At 42.2% G+C, this 26,344-nt stretch overlaps 1 protein-coding gene across 7 annotated transcripts in view; it reads left to right on the top strand.

The window, feature by feature from the left end:
- ncam1a (neural cell adhesion molecule 1a) overlaps positions 1 to 26,344 on the top strand; it is a 237,194-nt gene that overhangs the window by 43,368 nt on the left and 167,482 nt on the right. For 6 of the 7 annotated variants that reach the window (XM_072661993.1, XM_072661991.1, XM_072661992.1 and 3 more), the window contains exon 1: positions 24,494 to 24,567. The exons of the other annotated variant lie outside the window; for it this stretch is intronic. In XM_072661993.1, coding sequence (XP_072518094.1) covers positions 24,501 to 24,567 — 67 coding nt within the window. In that variant the 5' untranslated portion in view covers positions 24,494 to 24,500. Of the gene's footprint in view, positions 1 to 24,493; positions 24,568 to 26,344 lie in introns of those variants that run through there. 7 annotated transcript variants of the gene reach the window in all.

Genomic DNA, 26,344 nt, shown 5'->3' with positions numbered 1-26,344 from the left:
TATGATATTGGGCGGATATAACCTGCCTCTGGTAGCTATGTCATGGAAAATGAGAATGGTGTTTTCCTTTGGTATCAAGCAACTTGTAGCATGACGTGTACGGTTAATTTGCCTTTTTTGACATTGTGATGTGACTATTGTACACATTGCAGTAGTGATACATAAACTATATTTACCCTAATTGAGCCTGAAAATACTGTATGTGTGTTGTACCGATGCATTTAGTCTACTTCCACTTCTCCATAACCTCAGTAAAACCTTAAAAATAACATGGATCATTTCAAGTATTGGGGTGTTATATATTTTTTCCTTATTAACTTGTTTCTCTTAGCATTGAGGTGACTGGGACACTGGAAGTGCACTGAACCTGCGGACAGGAAGCAGGTCCACTGTTGGAGGTTACATCTCTGATATGGTTTCCGTTGGCAGTAATTAACTCTGTGTGCCAGTGGAGGCTTGCGGCGATTCCTGCAGGACTGCTTATGGGCCCAGGAGGGGCATGCGGTTGTGTTGTGATGATAGCAGACATTAGCAAAGAGGCTTAGTTCCTCAGACATGCGCCCTCCCCCTCACACACACGCCGTCTGTCTGTCTCTCCTACCGTCTCTTAATTAATCGTCTCTCTTTCCTCATATGCATGTCCCTCCTGTCCCTGTAGCGTTGGTCTGCTTCAGCCAAATAATGGAGAATCTGAGTGGCCACTGGTCTGTGGGTGTGTTGGGCTCCATCCAAAGCTGTTGTGCTCCTTGTTGGGTGACAGTGCTCTGTATTACTTGTTGAAGCACAGCGTCCTTATCCAGCGTTTGCCCTCAACGTCAGGGGTTACCCAAATCCAGCAGCCAAGTGCCCCTGGCATCACTCATTACGAAATGCACAAACAGCACAGAGTCAGTGCTGGTCACGCAGCTGTCCACAAGCCATCTTGTCCCTTGCCGCCTGTGCTATATGTATGTCACAGCAGATGAAAGTAAGAATGCGTTTTAAGGGCTACGCCTTTTAGCCAGGCTTATCAGTTGGCAGGAGATACTATGTATGATAGATGGAGGCCATTCAAACCTTGTGTTTAACCCAGTGAAGAATGAAGTTCTCACTTTGACTACATGCCAACTGGAAACGGTTCAGAAGCGATTCAGCCATATCATTTGTAGTGAACCAGACAGAGAACCTTCAAAGAAGGATATCTGATGATACCCACTGGATAAAACCTGTTCCAGCTTCCAGCAGTTAGAACTGCACTGTGGTGGATGATCTCCAGTCCAGCTGTAATAAGATTTCTTCCATTTACATTATTTAGCACCGGGGAACTTAAAGATTTATAGGTTTTGTTTAATACATGGTGTTTCTCTTTTAGAAGGACGTCCTGAAGAAGATTCTCCAGGAGAAAGAGTGCACATACTGATGCTGTCCATAAAGACAGCATTTCACCAAAACACAGACAATTGAAGAGATATGCCTGGCACATTCCATATTGATTGCTAATTTCGAGAAGGTTCATAAAAGCATTTTCTCCATAGCAGATGCTTGTGGGTGTCTGGCAGCCATGTTCCTCCAGACTGTGCCATGCTGAAAGCTCTTTAATTGGTATAGACATTTTAATTATACTCATGGCAGTAAACGAGGGCCACGGCGTGGCTTTCAGAGTCCTCCTTGTCCTTCCTGTAGTCTCTGCCAGTGATGTACTTACAGAGATGAGACTCGCACATCATAAAGTATCTTCATGCCTGAGGGTGAAGTGATGGACAACTTGCCCAAGATTTTAATTGTGGCTATTTTTTTTCGTGGCTTGAACACAAAGCAAAAGAGATGAGAGCCAGTACAAATGAGACAAAATAAACTGTAGTTTTACCTTGCGCAACCTCTGTGTTACCTCCGTGTTGGTCCTTTGGATGATTTCTTTTTTGTGATTTGAATGCAAGCGAGTGTCAGCCAGGCACATCTGTTCACAGCTTAACTGCAAGTGTTTTTAGAGGAATCGTGATACATTTAAACTGTTAGGAAGGAATAAATTCACATAGTCTCTTTTCTGACTTCTCAGTCTTTTTTAATTTCCCTGAGAGTTTTTGTACTGAATACAGTCGTAATACATTTCTACAATACCATTGGAAAAACACGCATTTCAAAAGTAACGGCAGGACACTTGTTTCTTCTAAAGTCATGGACATTAAAAAGAGTTAATCCTGCTTTTTTTGGAGTTACTGTCTCTACTGTCCAGGTAAGACTTTCTCCTAGATTTTGGAGCTTTGCTGTAAGGATGTGACTGCATTTACTGACGAGCATTAGTGAGGTCAGGATGTTGGATGATCACCACCTCATTACCAAAGTTTTTTTATGGAGCACCATCATTCCAGGGACCAGAGTTCCACTGCTCCACAGCTCAATGCTGGGCAGGGAGGGGGGGGTTATACCCCTCTAGCCACGCGTGGCGATATTTCCCTACAGGGACTGGACAAGCTGTGTATGCATTTGCACATCTATGCCAGCACTTGGTGCAATTTAACATAGCTGAATGCATTCATTAGAAGGGGTGTCCGCAAATGTTCACACATGTAGTGTATTTGTTATATTGGGTTGTGCTCGTTTAGGAAGATGTGTCATCTACAAGGCTCTCTGTAGCCTCAATGTGAATAAATAGGTGGCCTAAACAGCTGGATATATGCAAATTCATTATGTGACCTCACAAAAACAGCAAATTCAAAATAGGCCATTTCTGCAGCTTCCATGGCCTGCTTTGAAAGTTTTTCCAGGTCTGCATACTACTCCAACCTTTGTATTTCAATAGTGAGGAAATTAGTTTTCCAATGAAATGGGCTCTTTAACCAGCATTCATCAGTTCTTATGGAGCCATGGAATAAGATACATCCCCTGGGCTGTTGTTGTCTTCCATATGCTCGGTTCTGTTTGATGACTGTTATTTCGTGCCACCCTGTTATTTCCGTCGAATACAAATAGACAAGGGGTCTTAGAATACTGCACATAGTTGGGCAGGGCACAGGCGCTGCTAGGCGCTCTAATGTGACGATGTCAGGAGTGCTCGCGGAATGTAGCGTAGCATGCCAGAACGAGTGCCCCTCACGTCCAGAGAACACTGCAGCGTTGTGGTGGTCATCTATTTTTACAGGGCCACCTCTGATTGGCCGCTGGGGGCTTGCTAGCGGCCGGTTGTGGCACATGCTTTTCCAAAGCCATCTGTCGGCCCGTTGTCGGGCAGGCTGAAAGCAGGACGTCCCCTTTTACTGAGCTCCTCGCTAATGACTCTCCTCCCTGAAGACATGACAATTTCAGATATTCCCCGCAGTGTGCGATTTCACCCAGCCCTGCCTCGCTCTCTCACGCTTTCACCACTGATAGCTCTGAAAATGGAGGTCAAACACGCGACAATCTTGTCGAAGCCATGAAGCATAGCTTTAGTGACAGAACTCAGGTTCAGAGTACTGCTCTCGCATTCGGAAAAAAGGACTATAGGCCTGCTGCCCTGAAAATTACCCCAGCCAGCCACAATTACAACCTTAAAGCTCTGCTTCGTACCAAGTGGTGCGTGCTGCGTGCTCTCTTTTTAAAAAAAAAAAAAAAAAAAAAAAAAAAAAAGGAAAAGAGGTCAAGTGAAAATCTGGGTGAGTCAGGGATTTGACTAGCGTTGTTTTGGCTTTCATCTCTTAAACTATTTTTAGAGCATATTATTACCCATACAGTGCTTAAGTTGCACTAGGAAAGGGCTTAGTTTAGCAAAACTAAATTAATACTCACATTTTTTTTTTGCTTTGTTGCCTTTGCAACCCTGAGCAGATTAAGAATCTGCCAACACTTTTCAGCACTCAACCACTAAGATCTCAAAAAAATCAAATTAATTCTGATTAAGATGTGATTTATGACTGCGTTTGATGTTGCTGAATCCATTTCAGTGTGGGTAACAGGATTCGTGAGTACAGTGGCTGATTAAATGTGGGGGTTGGGAGTTAATTGTTTTACACACGCAGCATTAATATCTCGGCTTTAGCTCATGCGAGCGTTTTAATCTTCCTGGCCTTGTAATAAACTGCAGTGAAAATAAGCCGATACGTCCGCTGAGATACTCCCGAGCCTGCGGCGCCCCCCTCCCTCCCTTGCCGTGGGCAGCCCACACAGCCGACGTTGACCGGGCTAGCGGTGTGGGTTGGAGAGCTATTTACATCCTGACAAACAAAATTGAATTGTGTCTGCTCCTCTTAATAGACGGCAGCTGTGGTTCGAGCCACTCCCAGCATGTATGGGATAGAAAGTTTTTAGCTTGTAGCAAGACCTGCTCATCCAACCTTTACATCGTTATAGCGAAAATTTAAATTCTCTTCTGCGAAGCCATCTCTTTTTTCACAGCTCAAGTGCTGCGTTTCTTTCCCCCCCACTTTCTTCCGTCACTCTGAGAAGTATTCCCTGTCCATGCCTGTGAGTCATTCCAAACTAACTTGTCTCATAGAGGCAAAATACATTTGCCATGTTTTTAAAAATAGCATCCATACATATTTATCTATTCTAATGAGTTTTGTCTCTATCAACATAGACCCAGACACTGGCAGCGTAGGGAGCAGGCTCTTACCCTGTTCTTAAATGCTTGTGCTAAAAACGTAGAAGTTTCTACTTTTGTCTTGTTCAACTGTTACTACTTTCTATTTGCTGCGCTGTTTAAATATGACCTGTACTTATATGTTTAATGACATAGTCAGTTGCGTAACATTTGATTTATGTTCTTCCAACAGCTTTGAGTATGCACTTACAACTTTGTGCTGTGTGTTTTGATGCCAAACTATGATAAAACGTCCTGGAAAAATGAAATGGTTTTCTTTCCACAAAACAAGGCTGTACTTACACCAGTTGGCCTAAATCATTACAATGCTCTAGTAGTAGCTTATGTTGGTTTTTGATTCCTTGTGTCTTTTGTTAACCCTTTAATCCCTAATGAAACTGTACTATTGTGTATTCCTGATATTCCTGATAAGTCACCATGGTTTTACCATTATATATATATATATCACTTATTTTTCTTAAATTTGCATATCTGTGTATGGCAGCCATTTTATTCCAGGCGTTTCATCAAACAAAGCTGAGTTACCTGAATTTGCAGACTATGAATGGCATAAAGTCTCCCAACAGCAATGGAAAAAACTAGTGGATAGTATAAAAGGTGTGATTGGCAGTCAAAGTTATTTCACCATAGTTGTTTTTTAATGCTCTAAAAGTTCAAATATTAGTACTGTGTTGTTTAAATTTGAATAAGAACTTATTTGCATTATAATAATTATTATAATAATTTCTTTGCATTATTTGATTATTTTTGAGAAGCATTTTTATTTGGAATTTAGGGAATTTAGTTGTCCATGGTTTATGAAATAATTTAATTTCCCTAAACACAATTTGCCTAAAACCAGAGACTGATCATTTAGGATCATTTCTCAGTATATCCATAATAAAAGGACTGTTTAAATGTAAAAAACTCAAACTGAAATGTTTACGTTAAATGTGATATTTTTTAATCCAATGTCAATTATGAAATGATGTCATTGATTACAAAAATTCAAGTACTCATCATTTGGAACACCAACCTTATGTTTCAATGAGTTACAAGCAGCAGTTTGTTTCATATTTCACCCTGCTTTTGTTGTCGCTGGTGGTGACTGTGATGCTAGTGGTAAACGTATTAAGATTTAATGTATTTTTAAATAGAGACTGGCCGAGTGGTTAAGAGACATATGTGGAACAGCCCTGCAAAGTGGAACTGGGTTTAATTGCATCAAGGCTTTTATCAGACTAATAGAAAGCAGCTGCCTGAAGGCTTGTCAGACTGAAAGCTGTTTGACATTAACTGCTCGCTTGCCTAACGTAGAAGAGCTCGACTACCAGCGGCTATATATTTGGTTTATTCAGTGCAGTGCTTTTCCATCACCAAGGCAGGGGCCACATCTCCGGAAGGAGTCTTAGTCCTGCGGCCAAAGAAAGCTGGAATTGAACGGGCTGGAATACGGCTCTTCTAGAGTGGCGTGTTTTCTCAACACTGCGAATTTCTGCAGACTGTGTAAGACAACCTAAGTAATTACTTCGGCAGCAATTTGAAGGGTTGCCAGTGTTTAGTCTCCTGTGAGTGGCTGTTGTACTACGATGATTAATACAAACAGCGGCTGAACGTTTGGTGAACCCTTATGTTTGACTACAGCTTGGCTTGAAGAGGCTCGCGTTCTTGCACTTTGGTCAAAGCAGGACACCCAAATAATTCAGCGCTGCATGCAACCGAAGGAGGAACACACATGTGGTAAGGAATAAAGGGTCTGTTAGTGGTTAAGGCAGGTGAATAGCAACTCATGTGGTGAGGGGCTGCAGCCATATGGCCCAACGTTAGAGATCAATGTGTTGAGGCAGACTTTGTGCTGCCATTTTGTGCACGGCTCAAAGGGAGTAGGCGAGCCTGCCTCATCCATCACATTACTCCCCCCCTGCATCTAATCATATCCCCCCTCTCCAAGTGCTACCCAAACTCGATTAAAGCTCTGACAGAGGCTTTTACTGGTTCCCTGGCACTTATCCGTACTGCTCACTGTCTGCTGCTGGAACCCTATCCCTTCCCGTAATGTTTATTTATGTGTTTATTGCATCCATTAGACCTATAGCTTATGCCACGCCCCTCCTTGCAAGATCTCCCTTCTAAACAAGTTTGCCATTAGCGGCCCATGCATTAGCACCCAAAGGAAGCCAGAGAAAGACAGTAGCTTTTTATATGTAGTGGTGATGAGTGAGGTGATGTGATTGAGGTTATGTAAGTTTGACAGTGTGCTATTTGAAATTCCACTATAAATCCAGAATTTAGTGGAGTATATAGTTGGGTTCATGACCATTTTGTGGTCATGAACTATTGAATGCCAAATGAATAACTGTAAAAATACACATTCACAATAGTGTCTGTTTTTGTGTTTTGTGGGAGAGACATGTCTGCAAGGGTTCATATCTTAAATATATTTGGACCTAAATGCATAAAAGCCACAGGGGAGACATTGTTTTAGCAGACAAAGAGACCGAGCCAGTTGTGGTCAGCGATTGTCAGTGACCTTGGCCTCATCGTTTACTTGGATTGTCTTTAGCCTCTTCTTCACTGTAGGGGTAAACGGTTACCACTGCTAGATTGTATGCTCTAGTTGGGCTGCTTACGTTTTCCATCTGTTGTTCTGTTAAGATAGTGAGGTCCATATGTATAGTTTATATGTCAGGGTATCTTCATCTCCTGTGACCATCAGGTAGGGACAGACTGGTCCATTGAAGCTTTGTAGGCCAGTGTCAGGGTTTTAAATCTCATGTGGGCAGCTACATGAAGCCATTGAAGAGAATGCAGTAAAGGAGTGACATGGATGAACTTTGATAGAAGACCAGTCGTGTCGATGCATTCTGGATCAGTTGCAAGGGATTGATGGCATGCAGTGAGGGGCAATTGGAGTAGTCAGGGATCGATGATGGAAACGAGGCCCTGGTTGGTAAGAAAGGGTTAAATTCTCCTGATGTTGTAGAGGAAAAACCTGCATGACCGAGTCAGGTTTGCAACATGAATTGAGATTGACAACTGGTTGCCCAGAACTACGGCAAGACTTGATGCTTCTGCAGCTAGAACCTCTTAAAAGAGATGGCAAGATTGTGGTGAGGACATATGATAGTTCCAGGAATGTACAGTATTGCTAGGGTTGAGCTTCAGGTGATGAGCTGCTGTTCATGACAAGATGCCAGTAAGACATGCTGAGATATGAGTAGAAACCTGGTTGTCAGAAAGGGGGGAAAAGGCTGAATTGAGTGTCATATTACTGCTCCAAGATAGCAAGAGTGGAGTAAAAACAGAAGAGGAGCACTGTATCAGAGACTGCAGAGAGGTCAAGAAGAATCAGGGAGGACTGAGGACAGTTTGGCTAATCTTGCAGCGTGGCATTTGGAACTGCTACGAGGGCAGTTTCTGCAGAGTGCGCCGGTTTGAAGACAGGCTGGTTGGGGTCCTGGAGCTTCTGAGCAAAAAAAGAGACAGTTGGTTATAGACAGATTATTGTAGAATCTTTAAAATGAAAGAAAAGGTGACATACTGGTCCGTAGTTGATGTGTGAGCTGTCGAGTGTTGGCTTCTTTAACATGAGGACCACTCTAGCAATCTTGGTACATGACTTGATGACAAGGAGCTGTTTAGGATGAGAGTGATGCAAGGAAGAAGGTCCTGAGCAGTGAAATGGTAGGAGGCCTGCGAGACAGGCGGTTGGATTATTGGATGTGAAGCTGTAGGACCTCATCTGTGGAAAGAGAAGAAAAACAGAAGAAGAAAATGAAGAGCTTGTGTGGATGAGATGCTGATGCTGCCAGTTTCTGGAAGGCTTCCAGTATGAGCAGAGGGCTGAGTTTCACTACGATTTCCTCCACCTTCCCTTAGACAGTTTTCTTTAATTGCTATGGGGAGATTTCATTTCACTTAAAGAGGAAGGACGAAAAAGGTTAACTGAAGAGGAAAGTGATTAAGTGTAAGTCTTTAAGAAGGAAGAGAAGGAATCAAGGTGTGTGATGATGACTACAGTAGTTAAAGCAAGAAGTGTGGAGGCAAGAGGTGTAAGGTAGTGTGAAGATCATGGCATGGCATGTGGTAGAAGAACTTGGGTGAGAGACTTGCCCACCATGCCCTCAGCATATGGTGATTTGGGAAGAGACTGAAGAAAGGGGAGAGAACATCTGAGAACTTTGGGCTGGAGTTCAGGCGGCTAATGCTGAATTAATGCTAATTCCCCTCTCTGATAAGGAATGAGAGATGAAGATGGAGTGTTGGAGGGTTGCAAAAATTTAATAACATCATTGTATGTAATAAAGCTGTTGTTGGTGCTCCCTGCTCTGTAAGACGATATGTATTTAATTTTATTTGAGCTGAGTGCTTCTTTTTGGGTTTGATTCGACTGCAACAGAGACATCAGCATAAGTATCATGACTGTAAAGATAAGCTAAATACGTCATCATGCCATCCCGAAAGGTTAAGCTAAATTAAGCATGGATAGCTAACCATGTCGAGGAACCCATGGTTTGTAAGCGCTCCATGTGCATGTGGAAAAAGAATTGGTTACTCTCAGTACTCAGACCCGTATCACCCTACAGTGGTGAAGAAGCTTTTGAATGAAGTTCATTGTTTATGCAGAGTGATGAAGTTAAGAGATCATGACGGCCCAACCAATCACCATCATTACAGTAATAAGTAGAGTCAAGAGATTCCGGCTACATGTAATAGGATGCTTGGAATAATGTGTCTAATCTAGCCAGGCTGCATGAATAAGCTGTGCGTTGGCACGCGCAAGTCAAGATATGCATGGTTAGGAAAGAACTACTCCACGTAGAACCTCTGCTGTGGTGGTATGTGGAACATTATGCGTATAAATTCACAGCGGTTTTATGGAAATTCGGTGTTGTTTGGTAAATGAGTGGGGCATACATGAGAAATTCCCTCCATGAAGGAAATCATTCTCACTTTAATTTTGCCCCTACATCGAGTCATCCCATTCTAATGGGCTCAATTAATCTCTTTGATCCTTGAAAGGCAATCTAGCAAAGGCTGTCAGCACTTACCAAACCTGCTTATTCAAGAGGAACATTCGCACAAGCATCGCAGCCCTGTTGACTGTTATAAAGTGCCGTTAATTCCCACAAGGAGCAAATGCCTTTTTAAATTCTGCAATATATTTACTGGCTACGCGGCAGATGTCATGGGACGCGGGGTGGGTTGGATTTCTCACACGCTGGGATTGGTTTAATCCTCAGAACTGTATGCATAAAAGTAAGTCTGCTCATCGACCAATGAATGGGATTTCATTTGCATGAGTCATGCTCACTCCTTAGCACTGGCAAGATTGCGAATCAAACCTATGTGGAGGAGAATAAAGCTTCAGTTGAAGGGAGTATGAAACGCGGCTTCTCACAATGGGCCGCATACAAACATATAATTAGACTATCAGGTTTCAACGGCAGTGAAAGTAAGCGATAAGGTGCGGAATACAACTTCGCTCAGGCCTTACACAGAATACCCTGAAATAACAGAATACCCTTAGAATAGGCTACTGCGTCATCCAGACCTGAAGGAGTCTACAGAAATGTACAAAGCAGGCAAGAAAGTGACTTTTTAAAGATGGCGCAATGCTCATGAATCAAAGGCTGAGTCAAACTCCGGCCCAGCTACTGTAATACTGCGGGGATATTGCACATATTGGGCATGCGCATAATTGAAAACACACTAAAACAACAAAGCATTCCTCCATCCTGAATCACCTCTCTACTCTGCAAACACAAGGATAACTTTTCCTCAACGCTGCTGTACAAATACATTCAAACTTATTTTAGTGCTCCCGTTCCTCCGCCTGTGGTCATCTGTGCTGTGCGTGTACGCTCGTGCTCGCCTGTGTGGAAGTGTGTTTTTTCCAGCTGTGGTCTTGACCTTGGCAGCCTGTCGATTCTCCTTCTTTTGTGCCCCTTTAAAGTCAGTCTCATTCTCTCCTTTTTTCATCCTTTGGCTCTAGGAACAAAGCACAAAGCAGAGAAACCTTAGATTAAGACCTTGAAGTAGCCCAGGAGTTCAGGCTCCAAATGTGTGAATCTAATATGCACTTCAGTGGTTCAAGTGGCTCTCTCGCATTTTCTTTTTAGGTGTAGAGAAAAGACACAGAGGAAAAACAAACTTTTAACATGGAGAAATTTAAATGCCAAGGTCTCATATCTGCTTCAGAGCTACAGCACTGCAGGGGTATCAAACATCAAACATGATGGGCTATATTCATGCGTAATTTAGCTGTTATGGTTTACGTGGCGTGGCTTATTGCTTAGACTGATGAACAGATACAGTCTAGCAAAATGTACAAAGATACATACAGTGTCTGCTGATGCTGATACATTAACATTTAAACATTACATATTATAAAATGTATAAAAACCAGGAATAAATATACATTGAACTTCCTTAACGCAAACTCTAACATGATCTGATACAGTGTTAAATATGGAAAATACAGTATCGAGATGTAGTGATGTTCGCAGTACCCATCCAGCACTACTTTCAGTGCACCATATCAGTGGAAAACTTGTAGACTTGTAAGCCATGCTAATTCCACACTAATGAGGGATTACTAAAGCTGGATTATTTACAGAAGCCCCCATTCGCTGAAATCAGATTCGGGGGGCATTAGCATGGCAATAATTGAATAACGTTTTTCGTTAGCTTATTATTGATCCCAAACCATTTCAGCCTTTTCTATTGTCTCTGACCAGAGAAACACAGCCAATCTAATTATGGAGGAAACATAATGGACTCACATATAAGGATTGCCACTCTAATGTGATCAGTGGTATAGATTACCATGGCTACATCTGTCCGTTCTGGAAACCTCATAAAGGACGCAACCTGAGAGACTTGTATTTCAACTGCCAGCAACCGCCGAAGAATGCTCTGTTCAGCTACTAGTCGTATTAGATTACAAAATTCAGTGTCGTATTTTACAAATGCGTCATAGGATCACAAGCATTTGTTGATATGTACATTAGCATTAATATACTTCCTAGGGATGTCCCAGTGTCCAAATTTCCAAATCTTTGTTTAAACCATGGTTTGGCCATCTGGTGTCTTCAAGGCGCCATTAATGGACATTAAAAATATGTCCATTAAAAAATAAGAGTTGAGAGTGGAACTGTTTTACAGTGCAACATGAAAACAGACCATAATATCTGAAACTTTATAAAACTATTGCTAAAGTGCTGGCCCAAGAACCTTACGCCTTTGTTCTTTGTTTTTAAACCAGCACTGAAGAACACATACAGAACCGGGAGGAGGCTAAAGCTAATGTTAATACACACAAAAGCTATAGAAGCCCAAATCATAGCACATTCTAACACTATAAAACAGTTATTTCATATCATTAGTCGACAAACAAACAGATGTCAGTCCAGTGGTTTAAAGGAACTGTGTGCTGAATGGTCAGGGAGGGGAGTCAGACTGGATTAAGAGATATTAAACACACTATGAAACTGTCATTTTAAAAAAAGTAAACGAAATGAAATCAATCAGTCTGGAATGTCTTATTCTAGAAACTGCTGCTAAAATAACTACATCTTATCTGAACTAAAGATCAGATCGTTATCGGCTGATACTCAGCATTAAGAGAATCGATTAAGAAATTTGATTAGAGAGCAGAATAATTGGGTCGGGACATCCCTAACAATTGATGAATGAATTCTAAGAATGCTAAGAATGTCTTACAGATCTGAAATGACTGGTTTTGGTTGAACTGTTTTCTTCTTCTTTTTTTTAAACAACACCAAAGGGAGTCCAGAGTGGATTTTGGAAGCAATTTGTGTAGTTTGAACTGTTCATTTAAAACAGTCTCAAGCATCTCTGCAGTTTATCAAGTTTGTTATCTATCAGCAGAACCATGTTATCATTTTCACCCAGAGATGGACGTTATGAATGCAAAAATATTTCCTTGTTTCCACATTTTTTTAATTTTTCATTCGACCTAGAACACTGTGTTCTGCTGTTGCTGGTCCTTTTTTTCATGTGGTAATTAAGTGCCAGGCCCAACAATGCTAGACCCCTTATTTGTTCAGTATTACAGTCCACATACAAATCTGACTTCATGTTGTAGGATATAGAAACACAGAAAACACAGATTAAAACAAGCCCTTCTCATTTAGCTCTGTGTTAAAATCCACAAAGGGAAACGTCAGTCATGCTCGAGAAAACCTGCACAAAATTCTCAATTTTTCTGCGTCTTTTTTCTTTAACAAGTCTCAAAGCTAAAATTACATTACTAGTGTCTGGTTTTACCACATATATGTCCTATTCCATTAAGTTCTTTTTTTTTTTTTTTTTTGGTCTAGACAGCTGTGTGCTGCTGGCTTCATTATACTCTATACATAGCCCAAGTGGCTATACATAGCGTTAGTGGAAATGGAGTGCTGTACTTGAGACCCCCAGCTGCCAGACACATTGTTTTAGCTTTTGGAGAAAATGTGCCAGAAAGTAAAAGCATTAGAGGGGAGACTATCCTCAGCCACATTAGGAACGTGGGACCTTCAGGTTACGCTGTGGTCCATCTAACTTTGACACATCTACTCCATTTGAGTGACAAATTTCATTATGGCTATGTGCTTAGTGTGAAATCTTGATTTAAAAGCTATTTGCTGATACATGATCACGTCAGCTCTATCTGTAGGTCGTTATGATATTAGATTAATGGCAAACTAGACTAGCATTGACCTGGTGATGTATTCCTTAGGGTTTCTCAGAGAACACTCTGCTGGGGTGAAGCATTTTTTGTGGTGTTTTTTTTGTAACCAAACCACAGTTCTAACAGATTTCATTTACTGGCACAAGTTGGAGAAAGCAATATTCCTCCGCAGAGCTTTTTCTGCCTAAGGTGCATGGATTGGTCAAAATGTGATTATGGTTATGTGCATGGTATTAAATTTTGTACTGTTGTAAGCTCAACTTCTGCTGATGGTTGATTCTTTCAAGCCAGCGCTATGAACTCTGTAAAAATCTCTGTAGAAAAGAATTGCAAATAAAATGGAGAAACTGTACATGAGCCAAAGCTCACCATGCCCAATGCCAAGCACTGGCTAAAGGGGAATGTCCATTAAAGCGATAGCAATGGCTTCGCAGTTGTCTGCGAACATGCAGCATAGTAAATAAGGGACAGGACCAGTGCTCAGTGTGCTGCTCTCTCCTTACTGCTGTTGTATTTTTTTTTGTATGTCTTTAGTGAAAAACTCAATCAAAATCAGCATGCTAATGAACCCATCCATATCAGTAACCAGCACTCGGTGCCTGTTTGGGTGCCAAAATGGACTGGAAATCTCTGAATCAGAGGTATGGATTTTATTGAAAGTAATAAATAACAGGTTTATTCTCTGTGTTTTTCCAGGCAGATGTGGCCCAGTGTTGGGAGAAAGAAAAGGTTTTTGGCTGCTGCTAAAAATGTCTGAATAACAAAGCAAAAATGAAATCAAATTGTTGTTGGAAATTTGCCTCAAACTTTGCCACAAACTGAAGTAATACCGTTGTGAATGTGATCATTAACAATGTAATGCAAACATTCAGGTACTAATCTCACTCGTCCTTGGGTAATGTTATTGCTGTCTGGATGCGGAAATTAGATTTTATCAAGGGCGCTTGGTAAACTTATCCAATCTGAATAAGGCTTATGTGCATAATTTGTTGATGACTTACCTGTGTGAGCTAATATAAAATTTACATTCACATCAGCGTCATCAGAGAAAGGCATGATAACACCACATATCATGCACACAGAATAATGGTGTCATCGGCATGCTCTTAACATCATAGTAAATCTGGGATTATTTTTGAGATGTTGTCATTAAGTTATGATTATGAAAACTAGACTAGCATAGACCTGGCCATGTATTCCTTAGAGCACATAGAAAGCACAGTGCCTGGGTCAAGGTTTTTTTTTAATTTTTTTTTTTTTAACCAAACCGCAGGTCTGTCTAACTCTTAAAGGTGCCATTTATTGGTTTCACACTGAAGAATGTGATGGTAAATGATCCTTCTCAGGGCTTTTTCTTTGTAGAGTGCACAGTGTGCCACCTTCTTGCTTTACATTTCTTCTACTAAAGAAATAAAAAGACCTGTCTTAATTTATGAGCCCTGGTGGACCATTTTAACAAGCCTGTGAAGCTTGGAGTGGGAAGTTAAGTGTGACGCTGGCTCTCTCCCCCGGGTCTATGCTTTCTTTTCCAGCCATTTTGAAATTTTGAGAGAGGGAGAGTGAGTTCACCCACAGCCCATGGCAGAATGGCTCAGTACTCACCAGTCTTTAATTTGCACAATTTCCGGCTATTCATTTACGCCCCAGACGATGGCTGATTATAAGCTATCCGTGTTCATATTTCATGGCTTCGCTGCCTTTCCTCTGATAGGCTTTTGCCAGATGAATGTCAACTGAAAAAAAGATTGTTTGGCTTTCAGTGTGAAAGCAAAACAAAAATAAAGCAAGTATAATGTAGGGCAAAGGTTTAGAAAAGGAATGAATGGATGCTTCAGTCTGTTGAATAAAAAAAATCTAATTTATCAGATTTTCATTTTTCCTGCAATTATAGTAGAGGTGTCCAAGGTTTGCCTCCTTTGTTTTTCACTGAATCTTTGAACCAATTGTAGCTGAAAAAGTAGTAAAAAATCTAAGTTCCCCAAAAAGTATTAGCCCTGTAGTGATCGACTACAGCAAGGGAAAGAATGATGTGTACGTTTGATTATTCAGTGAACCATTCCTTTAAGCCTAGCCCTGTTTGGGTGCATTATCATGATAATGCCTCCTTATTATCCTTAACAACTGTGACCACTCATTTTAGGGTCTCCTTGGTAACCTGCTGGAATCTACAACCGTTGGATATGGTCATTGCAAATAGTGATTGTATGCAGGGATGTACAAATGTTAACAAGTGGCGCCGCTACAGTTATCAGACAAAGCATGATTGACATGGTTTACATTCTTCAGCTCAGAAACATTCAATACCTTAACAAACCCAGATCTCGTAGGTTGAATGTGGATGTGCTTATGATTATTAGAGTACCTGTGTTTTTGGGCCTGCTGCGTGGTAATATTATGCCTTCATGCTCCTGTCGTGAGCCCTATTGATGTTTTAGTTCTGCTCTAATGAATTGGTAACCCTGCTTGCATAGCTCTGTGGAGGTGCACGCAGGAATCCTGCAGCACTGTTCATCCTGATGCTTATTAAACACCCATGCCATGCCTTTTACAATTGCCAGGAATATTTTGACGGGAATCCTATCAACCTTTTATTCTGTTTATTTGAGAGATTTTCAAATCCCATCAGCATTATGTATGCATTCAGGCTTAAGGTGGGAGGAGGAGACTTATGAATGATTGTAAATGGAATAGAGCCCAGACATGCGAAAAAGAGGTTCTGATGCCCTGTGAGATGTTCTGCAGTAATTCCAAAACTTTAAGATAAGGTATTTTGGTAATTGAATTGTTCCTGCACTGCTGGACTTTGTGATGTGGTCTGTCAGTTCTTTACTGAGGTGGATTAGATTGTAAGAATCTGCCAGCAGCAGACAGACTGTTTGATCTTTTTAGGATACTGTAAAGAGTAGTAGAGTAGTTTTTTACATTTCCTCTGTAGCTGGTCGTTCACAGCTGTGTGCACTTACCCAGTTTCAGCGTGACCTAGACACTTGCAGGCTCGGGTTATATCATGGAAAAACCTAACTGGAATAAACGCGTCAGTGGTGTGAAGACTTTAGCAGATGACATGGAGAAATAAAATATGCGTCTGCTCCAGTGGCCTAGGAACTTCAAACGAGACTTCCCTGATCATTTCTCCAGTCGCGGGACTCTGTGACCGCATGGTTTGGAGACCTGGAGTTAGGATGTGGGCAGCAGGACTGCACAGTATAGCATTTCTTAATCATCATGGCGTCATTTACCCTTTACAGCGTGTCACATTGTAGATGACTATTTCAGTATCCTGACAAACATCAGACATTGCTTCATGATTGTACTGTGGATGTTTTGGTAAATCTAGGCATTCACATGATCCAACAGACCGAAGTCATCAAAATAGTTAAGGCCATTCTTTAACCTTGGCACATTTAAGGGCCCTATTTTAGCAATGTTAAGGCGAGCCGTCAACCGTGCGCCGCACAGCTTGATTTAGGACGTGTCAGTGTGTCTTTGCTCTCGTAAGGCAAGTACTAAGTCTCTTAATTAATAATGGGTGTGTTTTGGGCGCAAAGCGCGTCATTTGCCATTCCCTTTAAGACCCAGGTGTGGTCTGAATTTGGCGGATTGCTATTTCAGTGGCGCAAAGTGGGGGTCAAGATAACAATGAGCGCCAGACTGTTGACGTCTGCATAGATTGTTTTCAGTCAGTGGCGCACCTGTGTTTACCGTTGCCAAGATAGCAGTACGCCAGAAATTTACCAGAACACATCTCATTTCAAGACCACCACACTCATCAGCGTAGATATATTCTCAAGCATTGTTGCTATTTAAACGCCGCAGTCAGAAGGCGTGAAAATAGACTGTTGGAGGTGTGTAAGATAGCAATGAGCATCGCAACGCACCTTCCGCAAGGTGTAAGATAGGGCCCTAAGGCTTAGTTATTTGGTTTTAATATCTTTGCTGTTGGAACAAAACCTTGTATATTTTTGCTGTTTTTCAGTTTTTGACAATATAAATCTGGTAGTTGTTCTTTCCATTGCATCCAAGTTAGAATATGCTTCAAAATTACCTGGATCAAAAGCTTTTCACATTGACTTCCATTAAAAGAAGGCTTTTTTCCTTCTCCTGTAAAGTTGCTCTTTTGGAAATATGAAGTTTTTGTAGGTAGCAGAATGCAATATGATGTTTTGCACCATATTGTGCAGCTCAAGCATGCAGCCCTCGGACCTTCTTCTGCTAAAGCCCAGACATGTGAAGTCAGAACCAGATACTTTAAGTTGGAGGTTAGGAGCCGGAGATACTACTGGTTATCTTCAGGCACTCTAAAAGCCGACGTTTCCCAACCTCTGTCTAGACTGCTTTAACATTCCAGCAAGCTAGCCTGATATGAGGGAGTTGTTTGAAATATGCAGGCTGTGCACTCCCCATCTAATTGCATTTTAAAGCTTACTTTTTTTTTTTACATCTTAAGATGCAGCTAAAGGGGTTTTTCGCTGGATTTAGAAAGACTGTCTTGATTTCTGGGCTGCTCATTCTTCTGCCCCTGCTATATTCAGTCGGTTTGTGTTCAGTGGTTCTGGATCGGCTGAACAGTGCTCTCTGCAGAGAAGTATTTCCACGTTACAGCGGGTATACGTCGCCCCCATAATCATCTGCCATTTTAAAGCTACACCTCTCATAGAGTGTGCTCACCAATATGGGTAGGAGATTTGGCACAAAGAAACAAGAAACAGTGCTAGGTGCTTTCCGTCTCCAGACAGAGCACTCTGGTATGTTAAATGGTTCTCTCCATGGCCAAGGTTTCTCCTCCTAAAACACATTATTTTATGATAACAAATAAAGACACCAGAGAGGTGAAACAGTTCCCAGGAGCATTAACTGTGTCATGCTTAACCTTTATCCCATCAATTTATCAGCGGAGTGTGGTAGCGTGGAAGATTGTGTGTGTGTGTGTGTGTGTGTGCGCTTGCATGTGGGGATACATCCCTTTCTCTTGCCGCCCCCTCCCTTTTGTCTCCATGGTAGAAGATCTTCTAAAGTGCTGAACAGAACAGAGACCAAGGGTCATTGGAGGGTCAGCTCACCCAGGTTGCCGAAGGGCCTGTCTGCTTACCAGCACTAATTGTTCTAACAAATTGTGTACATTTATTTATAAATTGTAAAAAAGCTTTAAATGTAATTCTCTTGTCAACCGCTGATGCAGTCCATGTGCAGTATTTACTTACGGCCATTTTTTTTTTAGACATTATCATTGCAGTTTTCTCTCGAGAGGCACCATACCCGTATGTTTCTTGAAAGGGCAGCTTGTCAGCATGATTGTCTCCGATTTGAAAACTGCTAGAACAGATCGCTGCCATTTTCTGGAAAGAAAAGACCTTTGAAGCATGGCATGCTTAGATGTGGTATATGGCCCGCAATGCCAGCTGAATAAAAGGCCTCATGAATTGTTAGTGGAGACTCAAGGCAGCTTTATACCACATCATTGAGCACACACAGTGACCGACGTGTTGCTCAGCACTCCTTTCGCTTTATCATGTACATAAAGAATCGTACTTCTAACGCTCAGTAGACCGAGACTGGCTGAAGGCCTCGTGCCGTTCTTGATCCATTTGCTGCATGTCTGGCTTCGCATGCAGCCGTGGAATCGATATTATTCTTCGGCGGTTGTTCTGCAGGCATGGCTACATGGCCTGCGTGGCAATTAAACCCGGGGAATCGTTGCAATTGCGTACGGGGGCTGTCTGCCCGCGGATGGCCGAATGTGAATGTGGAATTCAGTACAGCATGTAATTAAGGGCCCACTCGAGTGTGGACAGCATTTCTAGCCCCGAGAGCCGGCAGGGCGAAGTGAAGAGAGCTGAAGTTCCTCTCCAGCATACAATCCTCTGTGGAGAAGCCTGTCTGAAAACCTGGCTGCTTCGCCACTGTCCATTTCATGTGCTTTATAGGTTTAGGCCGTGAGGTTGCTCTATATTTGCAACACCAGGGAAAGAGCCCTTGCTTCCCATCTGCTCCCGGTGTGCTTGTGACCCTCAAATGTGTGTGTGTGTGGATCATTTTCCCGGATGAAAGAATGGCATAACTGTCATCAGCCCCTGCGCCTTGGCCTTCTGTGGAAATTGTTAAGGAGTATTGAAAGAGCGGCTGTTCGGAAGGCTGGGGCCAATCCATCAGGTGAAACAGTGCGGGGATGAATAATCAAAACAAATGATTTGTATGGATCTCCTCCCTCAGCCATTGGCCACAGTCCAGTCGAGCTCAAAGCGCACATTGTTGCATCTGTTTGCCTCTGCACTGGCTAAATTATATACAGCAGTAGATCTTGATCAGCTAAAGACCTTACCTGTGCACTTTCCGATTCTGGATCTCTCCAGAGATGGCCGTCTGGTTGTTATGTTATCCTCCTATCATAACAGTGGCTGTTTTGGATTATGGGTTAGTGATATCAGAGCAGCAGAACAGCAGACTAGCCTCTGGTTTAATTACCTGTAAAAATACAGCAGCCTGGGTGTGTGGTGATGGATGTGTGCGTTTGACACACAACGTGGCCCTTACTGCTTTTTAAAGCGTGCTCAGATTAAGCAATACGCCAGTCCCAGAGAAGCCCCCGTCACCCATCTTAGAGAGTTCTAATGGAAAATGTCACCCGTAATTGGATATGCTGTGACCTTTTTATCAGTGAGGTGTGTTGCAGTTCCCTCTTTTTGTGCTGGAGCCCTAATTGCCTGCCACAAAGATCCTGCTTTTACTCCGCCCCCACTGCACAACGGGCGGAACAGTTCAACAGTTTTGCCTTTTCCTCTTAGCCTTCCTCTTAGAATAACCTGGAGTTTTGCAGACTCTGCCTTTCATGCAGGGAACGGCTTATCCTGCACCGGCTTATAATTTGGAATGTTAGTTGAAGGAATAGTGTGCTGTGTTTGACAGGGGTACAGTATTTCTCCTCTCTCAGAAGAGTAGCGGTTTGTTATGCACCAGCTGTGACATGTAGGCCGGACTTCAGGACAGAGCCATCAGCAGTGACGGGGCCCTTTTTAGATGGTGGAGCCGTGAGCTTGAGCTCACAGAGGAATTGGCGCTGGCTCCACTCCATGAGTCTTTGGCTAGTCAGTATTTACATTCAGCAAATGCCTGCATGTGTGGATAGATCCGGAGCCACCGCTAAGGAAAGAACATCAGTGCTCGGTTCGGCTCACTTATCTGTGTGTTTGCCTTTGTTTTTATGTGCTTTTATTTCCCCCTTTCATTTTCCTTCCATCTACATTCTGTTTGCCAATGATTCCATCCACACAACATCAAATTGCACTTGATGATGGCTATTGATCGCCACTGTGCGGGTGTGTCTCTGTGGCTGTGTCTATTGGAGTTGGACAAAAATGGTTAGGAGCAAAGTAAGATGACATATAGCTTTGTTGGTTTTTTTCTTAGTGTTTTTCCTAAAAATATTATTATTATTTAACACAGTTGAAAAACTCTCAGCCAACATGAATAGAAGCAACACTAACACTTGGTGATGGCACTCAGGGTTAGACAAGTATGTGTCATGTTATCATTGTTGATACACTGCACCATAATGCACTTTCTGAGTATTGCTAGTATGTCTAGAACAGTAAACATGTATCCTGCAAATGCATCAGCAACAAGAATCTTATTGGACGTCAGCCTCAACATTACAGGTTACGAATAAAATGTGTACATTTAAAAAGTAATTGTGGAGCATTTCTGTTGCTCCACAAAAAAGGTTTTGCGTGACACCAACAATGTGTTTTTACCAGTTGTTGGTGGCCACAGCTTTTCATGGCTGGTAGTCCAACAGAGCAGGATTAGCCTCACTCTGTCTGGGCGGGTAGGATGTACCTCCCCCTCCCCTATCACTCAGCACGATGCTAGCCAAAGCAGGCATCTGTAAGTTGACATCTCCAATAGAATTGGCACTTTGCTTTCTTCTCCATGTAGCATGTTGATAAGATGCTATGGGGCTTGTTGTTTCTCAGAGTAAGCATGTACTAACCATCACCCTCTCAGCGCTGGTAGCATTGCTTGATCGTTAGTGGGTGGGAATTAGAAATGAATGAATTGGAAAACATTGGGAAAACCCCTCCAACTGTAGCACTGTCGATGCATCCTAGATCTTCTGAATGCACACATTAACGAATGTTTTCCATAAGCTTAACCTTAATCTCAACCCAAAACATAACCCTAATCCTGGTTCTGTACCTTTGCATTTGTGCTATCTGCAATAAATAAAGAACGACCATGATTTCTTTTCCTCCTGCTTCTTGTTAAATTGTGCCTTTTTTTTGCAAAGTGAGCAAGTCCCAATGCGCTCAGTTTTTCATAGCCTACTTTAAAAGTGTCACTGCTGTCTCGCTGATGTATTTTGTCCGTTCCACCTTGTTCGCAAGCCCCCGAAAAATTAAATATCACAATCAATCTTCAATCTGCAATTCATGTTTCATGATTTTTTGTTTGTACCTCGTCGCCCGCTCTTAGCGGAAGGTACTGAAATGCTGCTTCTGTTCACATCCGCTCAACATCGTCATCACTGCTTCAGACAGACGTGCTGCTCAGTTGTGTGCATGCTCCTCTGATGCAAGCTCCAATGAATAATCCTTGTCTTTCTCCCACTGCCTCACCGTCGGGCGTCCAGACTGAGAGTCACGACACCCGTGTTGTACATCTCAGGCAGAGGTTGAACTGCTGAACCTTGCTACTACACACAGCGTCTTTAAAGACCACAGGGACGTGTATCTCAAAGCCCCCCTTCATGTGCTTTCACTATCTGCTGCTATTCACAATATTTTTATGCCCCCCCCCCTCCACCACCACCACCACATCCCGTTCACTCCCACCAGCATTCCCACCCCCATATGGATATTAGGTAAAATCAATATTTAAATAGTAAACACAGTCTTTGAGGAGTCTGAGGAACCCCCTTGTTGCTCGATATTTTTTTTTGCTGATAATAAATCTGTCTGTAGGCGCACTCCTTGGTTCAGATCAGCAGAGCAGAAGAAATTATGTGATTTTAATCAGGCTGTGTAACCCTTGGACAACCTTTACGTCAAGCAGAGTTACTGCAAACTCTGGCCAAAAAAAACTTGCTTATGTTAAAAGTATTCCACCACAGGAATGCATGATATTTGCTCCAGCTACCTTTACAGCCACCCTCATCCAAACTGCTAATGAGGTGAATCTGTAATTATCTGCATATCAGATCTAGCTCGCTGAATTACAAATAATATTCCCAAATTAGTTGAACTCTTTATGGCTCGCAGTCAAGAATTAGGCCTCACCTAAATAAACGGAAACGAGTGCGCTCTGCCGGTTGTTGTTTTTCCCCTTTTTTTTCGGCTGGATTTAGAGCTGCTTAGACGACACTTTACTCCACTGATGTGTTAAATGCTTTTAATTGGATTGTCTGAAGAGGAACTAAGGAGAAGAGTTGCATCTGAAAATGTTATGTACTGTCTAACGCTTACAGAAAAGGCAAGAAGAACAAAAGTATGGTAAACTGCAGTCAGCGGTGCCCGATTAATTTGGAATCACAGCGGCTTGCCCAGTCAAAGAGGTCTTGGTATCAGTGCCTAATTAGTTTTGACAGGTGAGAGGTGGCTATGACAGCCCACCCTCTTCTTCTGTCTCTTTCTCGAAACTGTACGAGAGCGTTTGCACTCCACTCGCAAGCACTTTACAGCAATTACAGTTTTGCAAAGCTCTTGAATTTTTAAACATCATATTCTATTATATCCACTTCCAAATTGAATCGGCTATGTGTCAACCTTGGCTGAACGTTTCTGCATGTTTACCTACAATATTCATTAAGTCCTCCCTGGCCAGACAGGCATACCCTATTCAGACGTGGTTCGGTAAGCAGATCTCAGCATCATTCTCGCGAGCCAGTCATATAGAACTTGGTTCAGCGTGTGTAATTGAGAGCAATGGCTCCGATTAATTCAGAGCAGACAGAGGAGCTGTAGCGCTATAAATCCACCACGTGCCAGTGCTAATAAAGCGGGGCGCTGGAGACGTGCTGAATAAGGACAAGTGTTTTGCTTGCTGAACCTGCAGTGGGATCAGAGTAGGTACACTGCATCTGTGATGTACACATGAAAAGAGGCATGAATATGCAGCTTTTTGGAACAGCACGCTCTTCATTATAACATTAAAGGAGGCGAAGAGCAACAGGTAATGAGAAACAGCAGATGAAACAGCGGAGGTAGCTGCGGCCACTGATTAATACGGCCAACTCTGTGAAAACGCGCCCACCTTTGCATATCGGCTGAATCGGAAAATCTGATCAGGTGGGTTGACATTGCAGCATTTCATCAAGTCCTGTGCGGCTGCATTTCATGATGCATGGTGCATGATAGCGGGCCTCGTGGATGAATGCTGTTCCGATAACATCCCCTTTCTTGAGCTTGTATCAGACCATAATGCTATGCAAATGGGAACACATGGTCGAAGTTTGGTCACTCTTTGAGTGCTGTTTCAGACAAAGATCAAAGCTGACTAGTGAGGACCAGAATTAGAAGGATGAGCCGTGGAGATCTGTGCTCTTCACGTGATGTGAATGTCACTGGTGCATGCTGTCTTCATGCTGACTCAGACTTAATACATAATGGAACAAAAAAAGGGGAGCAATGATTAACATGATTCTGAATTCAGATATTGATGCAAGAATACAGTGGTGTCTGAAGTTGGGACATTTTGGGTGCCAAAGCATCCATTAGAGCATCCAAAATGATACAATCTCTATCAGTATTTGAAACAGGAGCTGTGCTTTATCCCAGACTAACTCTATAGCCCCAAGTTAGCACACTGATCACAAGCTAATAAGCTAGTACCAATACAGTAATGTTGTGATGCAATATGATGCTGACACAGTATTTGTACATCCCTAATCATTTGTTATTCATTATTGCTGTACTTGCCCTTAATAGGCCATCAAACACTGTGCGTGAGTGTTTGGTTGAATCACATACATGTGTATCATTCATTTTTCTTGGGTTATTTTCTTGCATGTAACGTTGAGTCAGACTGAACAGACGAGGAGGCTGGAGTGTGAGCAGTTTGTATTTACACAACCATCATCAGTAATAAAAAGACGATGAGCAGAAACATGGTGGATAAAGTAATCCTTAATGAAACACAAAATAGGATTTCAAAACAAAGCAGAACTAAAAAACATCAACAACTGATGAATGCATGAGCAAGCTGAGAACAGTCTAAACAGGAAGGGCAAAACACAACCCCGTAACCATGTAAACCAACCGTAACCAAAACACCAGCATGAACAATGCTCAACAAGGAGGGACCGAAAACACATGGGTAGTCTACGGCTCTGATCACACAGCAGGTAAAGTGGTCCTTATCAAATCCGTTGTTTTTTTTTTTTTTAGGCTGTTCACACTGTTTAATGTGACCTGTATCCGGCATTCGTCTAAACAGTTCATGCGCTCAGCGGGGCTCATCACCGAGAATGCATTTAAGCTCGCTGAAAAAAGGGCACTTTATCTGGCCATGGCCACTTCTTTGGTTTGTGCCTTGGTTTCTTGCAACATTTAAGCTTTTTATTGTCCTTTGAAGTTGAAGACGCATCTTTCTTACTTTTTTTATTATTATTTTTATTTTTTTTATAGAGATTTCTATAAACATGAAATGGTTACAATATGTCTTCTAAATGTGTTTGAACAGAGAAATCACCCCAAATATTTATGAAGCCTGTTACCTTGCGATCCCTCCACTGAAAACCTCCCTTACCTCTGATGTCTATTTTCCCTTCTGCTCAGTGAATGTTGAGTTGGATTGACGTAAAGGTCTTATGAGTTCTGATCCGGCTGTTCAGACTGAGTCACAAGTGTGACTCAAGGTCTGCCACACTGACAACACATCAGATAACAAACTTAAGAAGAAACAGAGAACACTTGGGAGTACTGATGAGAGGGCGGGGCCACAGAGTAGACAAAGATGGGGCCACTGATAATGAGGCGGTGCTAGGGACTGTGACAAAGACCAAAACATAAACATAGAAGCGCTTAGACAAAAGCATGGGGAATATAAACAAAGAACAAAGACACACAGAAGTAAGGCAGGGCTAATATACAGATTATTTACCTCACTTAAAATGGAATAGTGTACAAAATAACGGAAGTTAGGGCTGAATTATGCCTTGGCAGCCAAAAAGCAGCCATAAAACCTATGTCATCCATATATCCATACCTTGTGCAGACACCTTTAGACCAAGCAATGACCTGTGAATCAAGTACCAGGAAACACTGAAGCAAAGTTCTTGTTTTGATCTTCCACCATTAATCTGGCACCATATCACATGTACAGATAGCTTGTACACATCTATTCTGGCCCACTGGGCTATGACAAGCTGCCTTTTTGGGCTGTCTGAAAGCGGTTCCGTTGACTGAAAGCTACTTTTAGCGTCTGTAAGCTGTATGAAGGTAAACAATGATCGATAGCAACATTTCACTTTCGCAGATTGTTTTTTTGGGGGGATAGCTATAGAGGTGGCTGGCTTTAGCGTATCGCTCTTAGCTATGTGCATCGTATTAGAGTGTAGTGGTGCAGAGTGATTGCAGGTGACTGCCAAGACAAAAAGAAAGCCCGTGGCAGGTATTGAGGAGAAACTGAATATGGCTTAACTCACTCCCCTTTGGCTCTATTAATTTCACACTTGGTTGCCCATTGTAGGAACATGTGGCCTAATCCTCGGACTTCTACCCTGGGCATCTGTGGCCGCTACCGTTTTTTCGAAGGTGTTCTGTCACGCTGAAGTGTGTGTGTGTGTGTGTGTGTGTGTTTTCCTTCAAGTGGGATGCTATTATGCTGTAGACTTCATGTCTTTCTAAAAGCATGAGTGAACTTCAGTACCAACACCCGATAACAAAGAAATGTCTTCATAAAGGCTGTCTACATTCCAGCTACACTTTCTACCCATCAGGTGCTGCATGAGTACAGTCTTTTTTCTTATTTGTTATGTACTCTAACTAACGTTCTGCTTCTTCTTTTTTTTTCCCCCCATCTGTTGGGCTGCCTGCTGCCTGTTATCCATCCATCTTCAACTGGTTGATACTTAGGTAAGATCCCCTGTTTCATACTTTTATTATTCCACAACATCATAA

Source organism: Salminus brasiliensis, chromosome 18 (assembly GCF_030463535.1).
Source record: "Salminus brasiliensis chromosome 18, fSalBra1.hap2, whole genome shotgun sequence".
NCBI lineage: Eukaryota > Metazoa > Chordata > Actinopteri > Characiformes > Bryconidae > Salminus > Salminus brasiliensis.
Note: the sequence above shows the minus strand (reverse complement) of the source record. Positions and strands in the feature narration are given on the sequence as shown.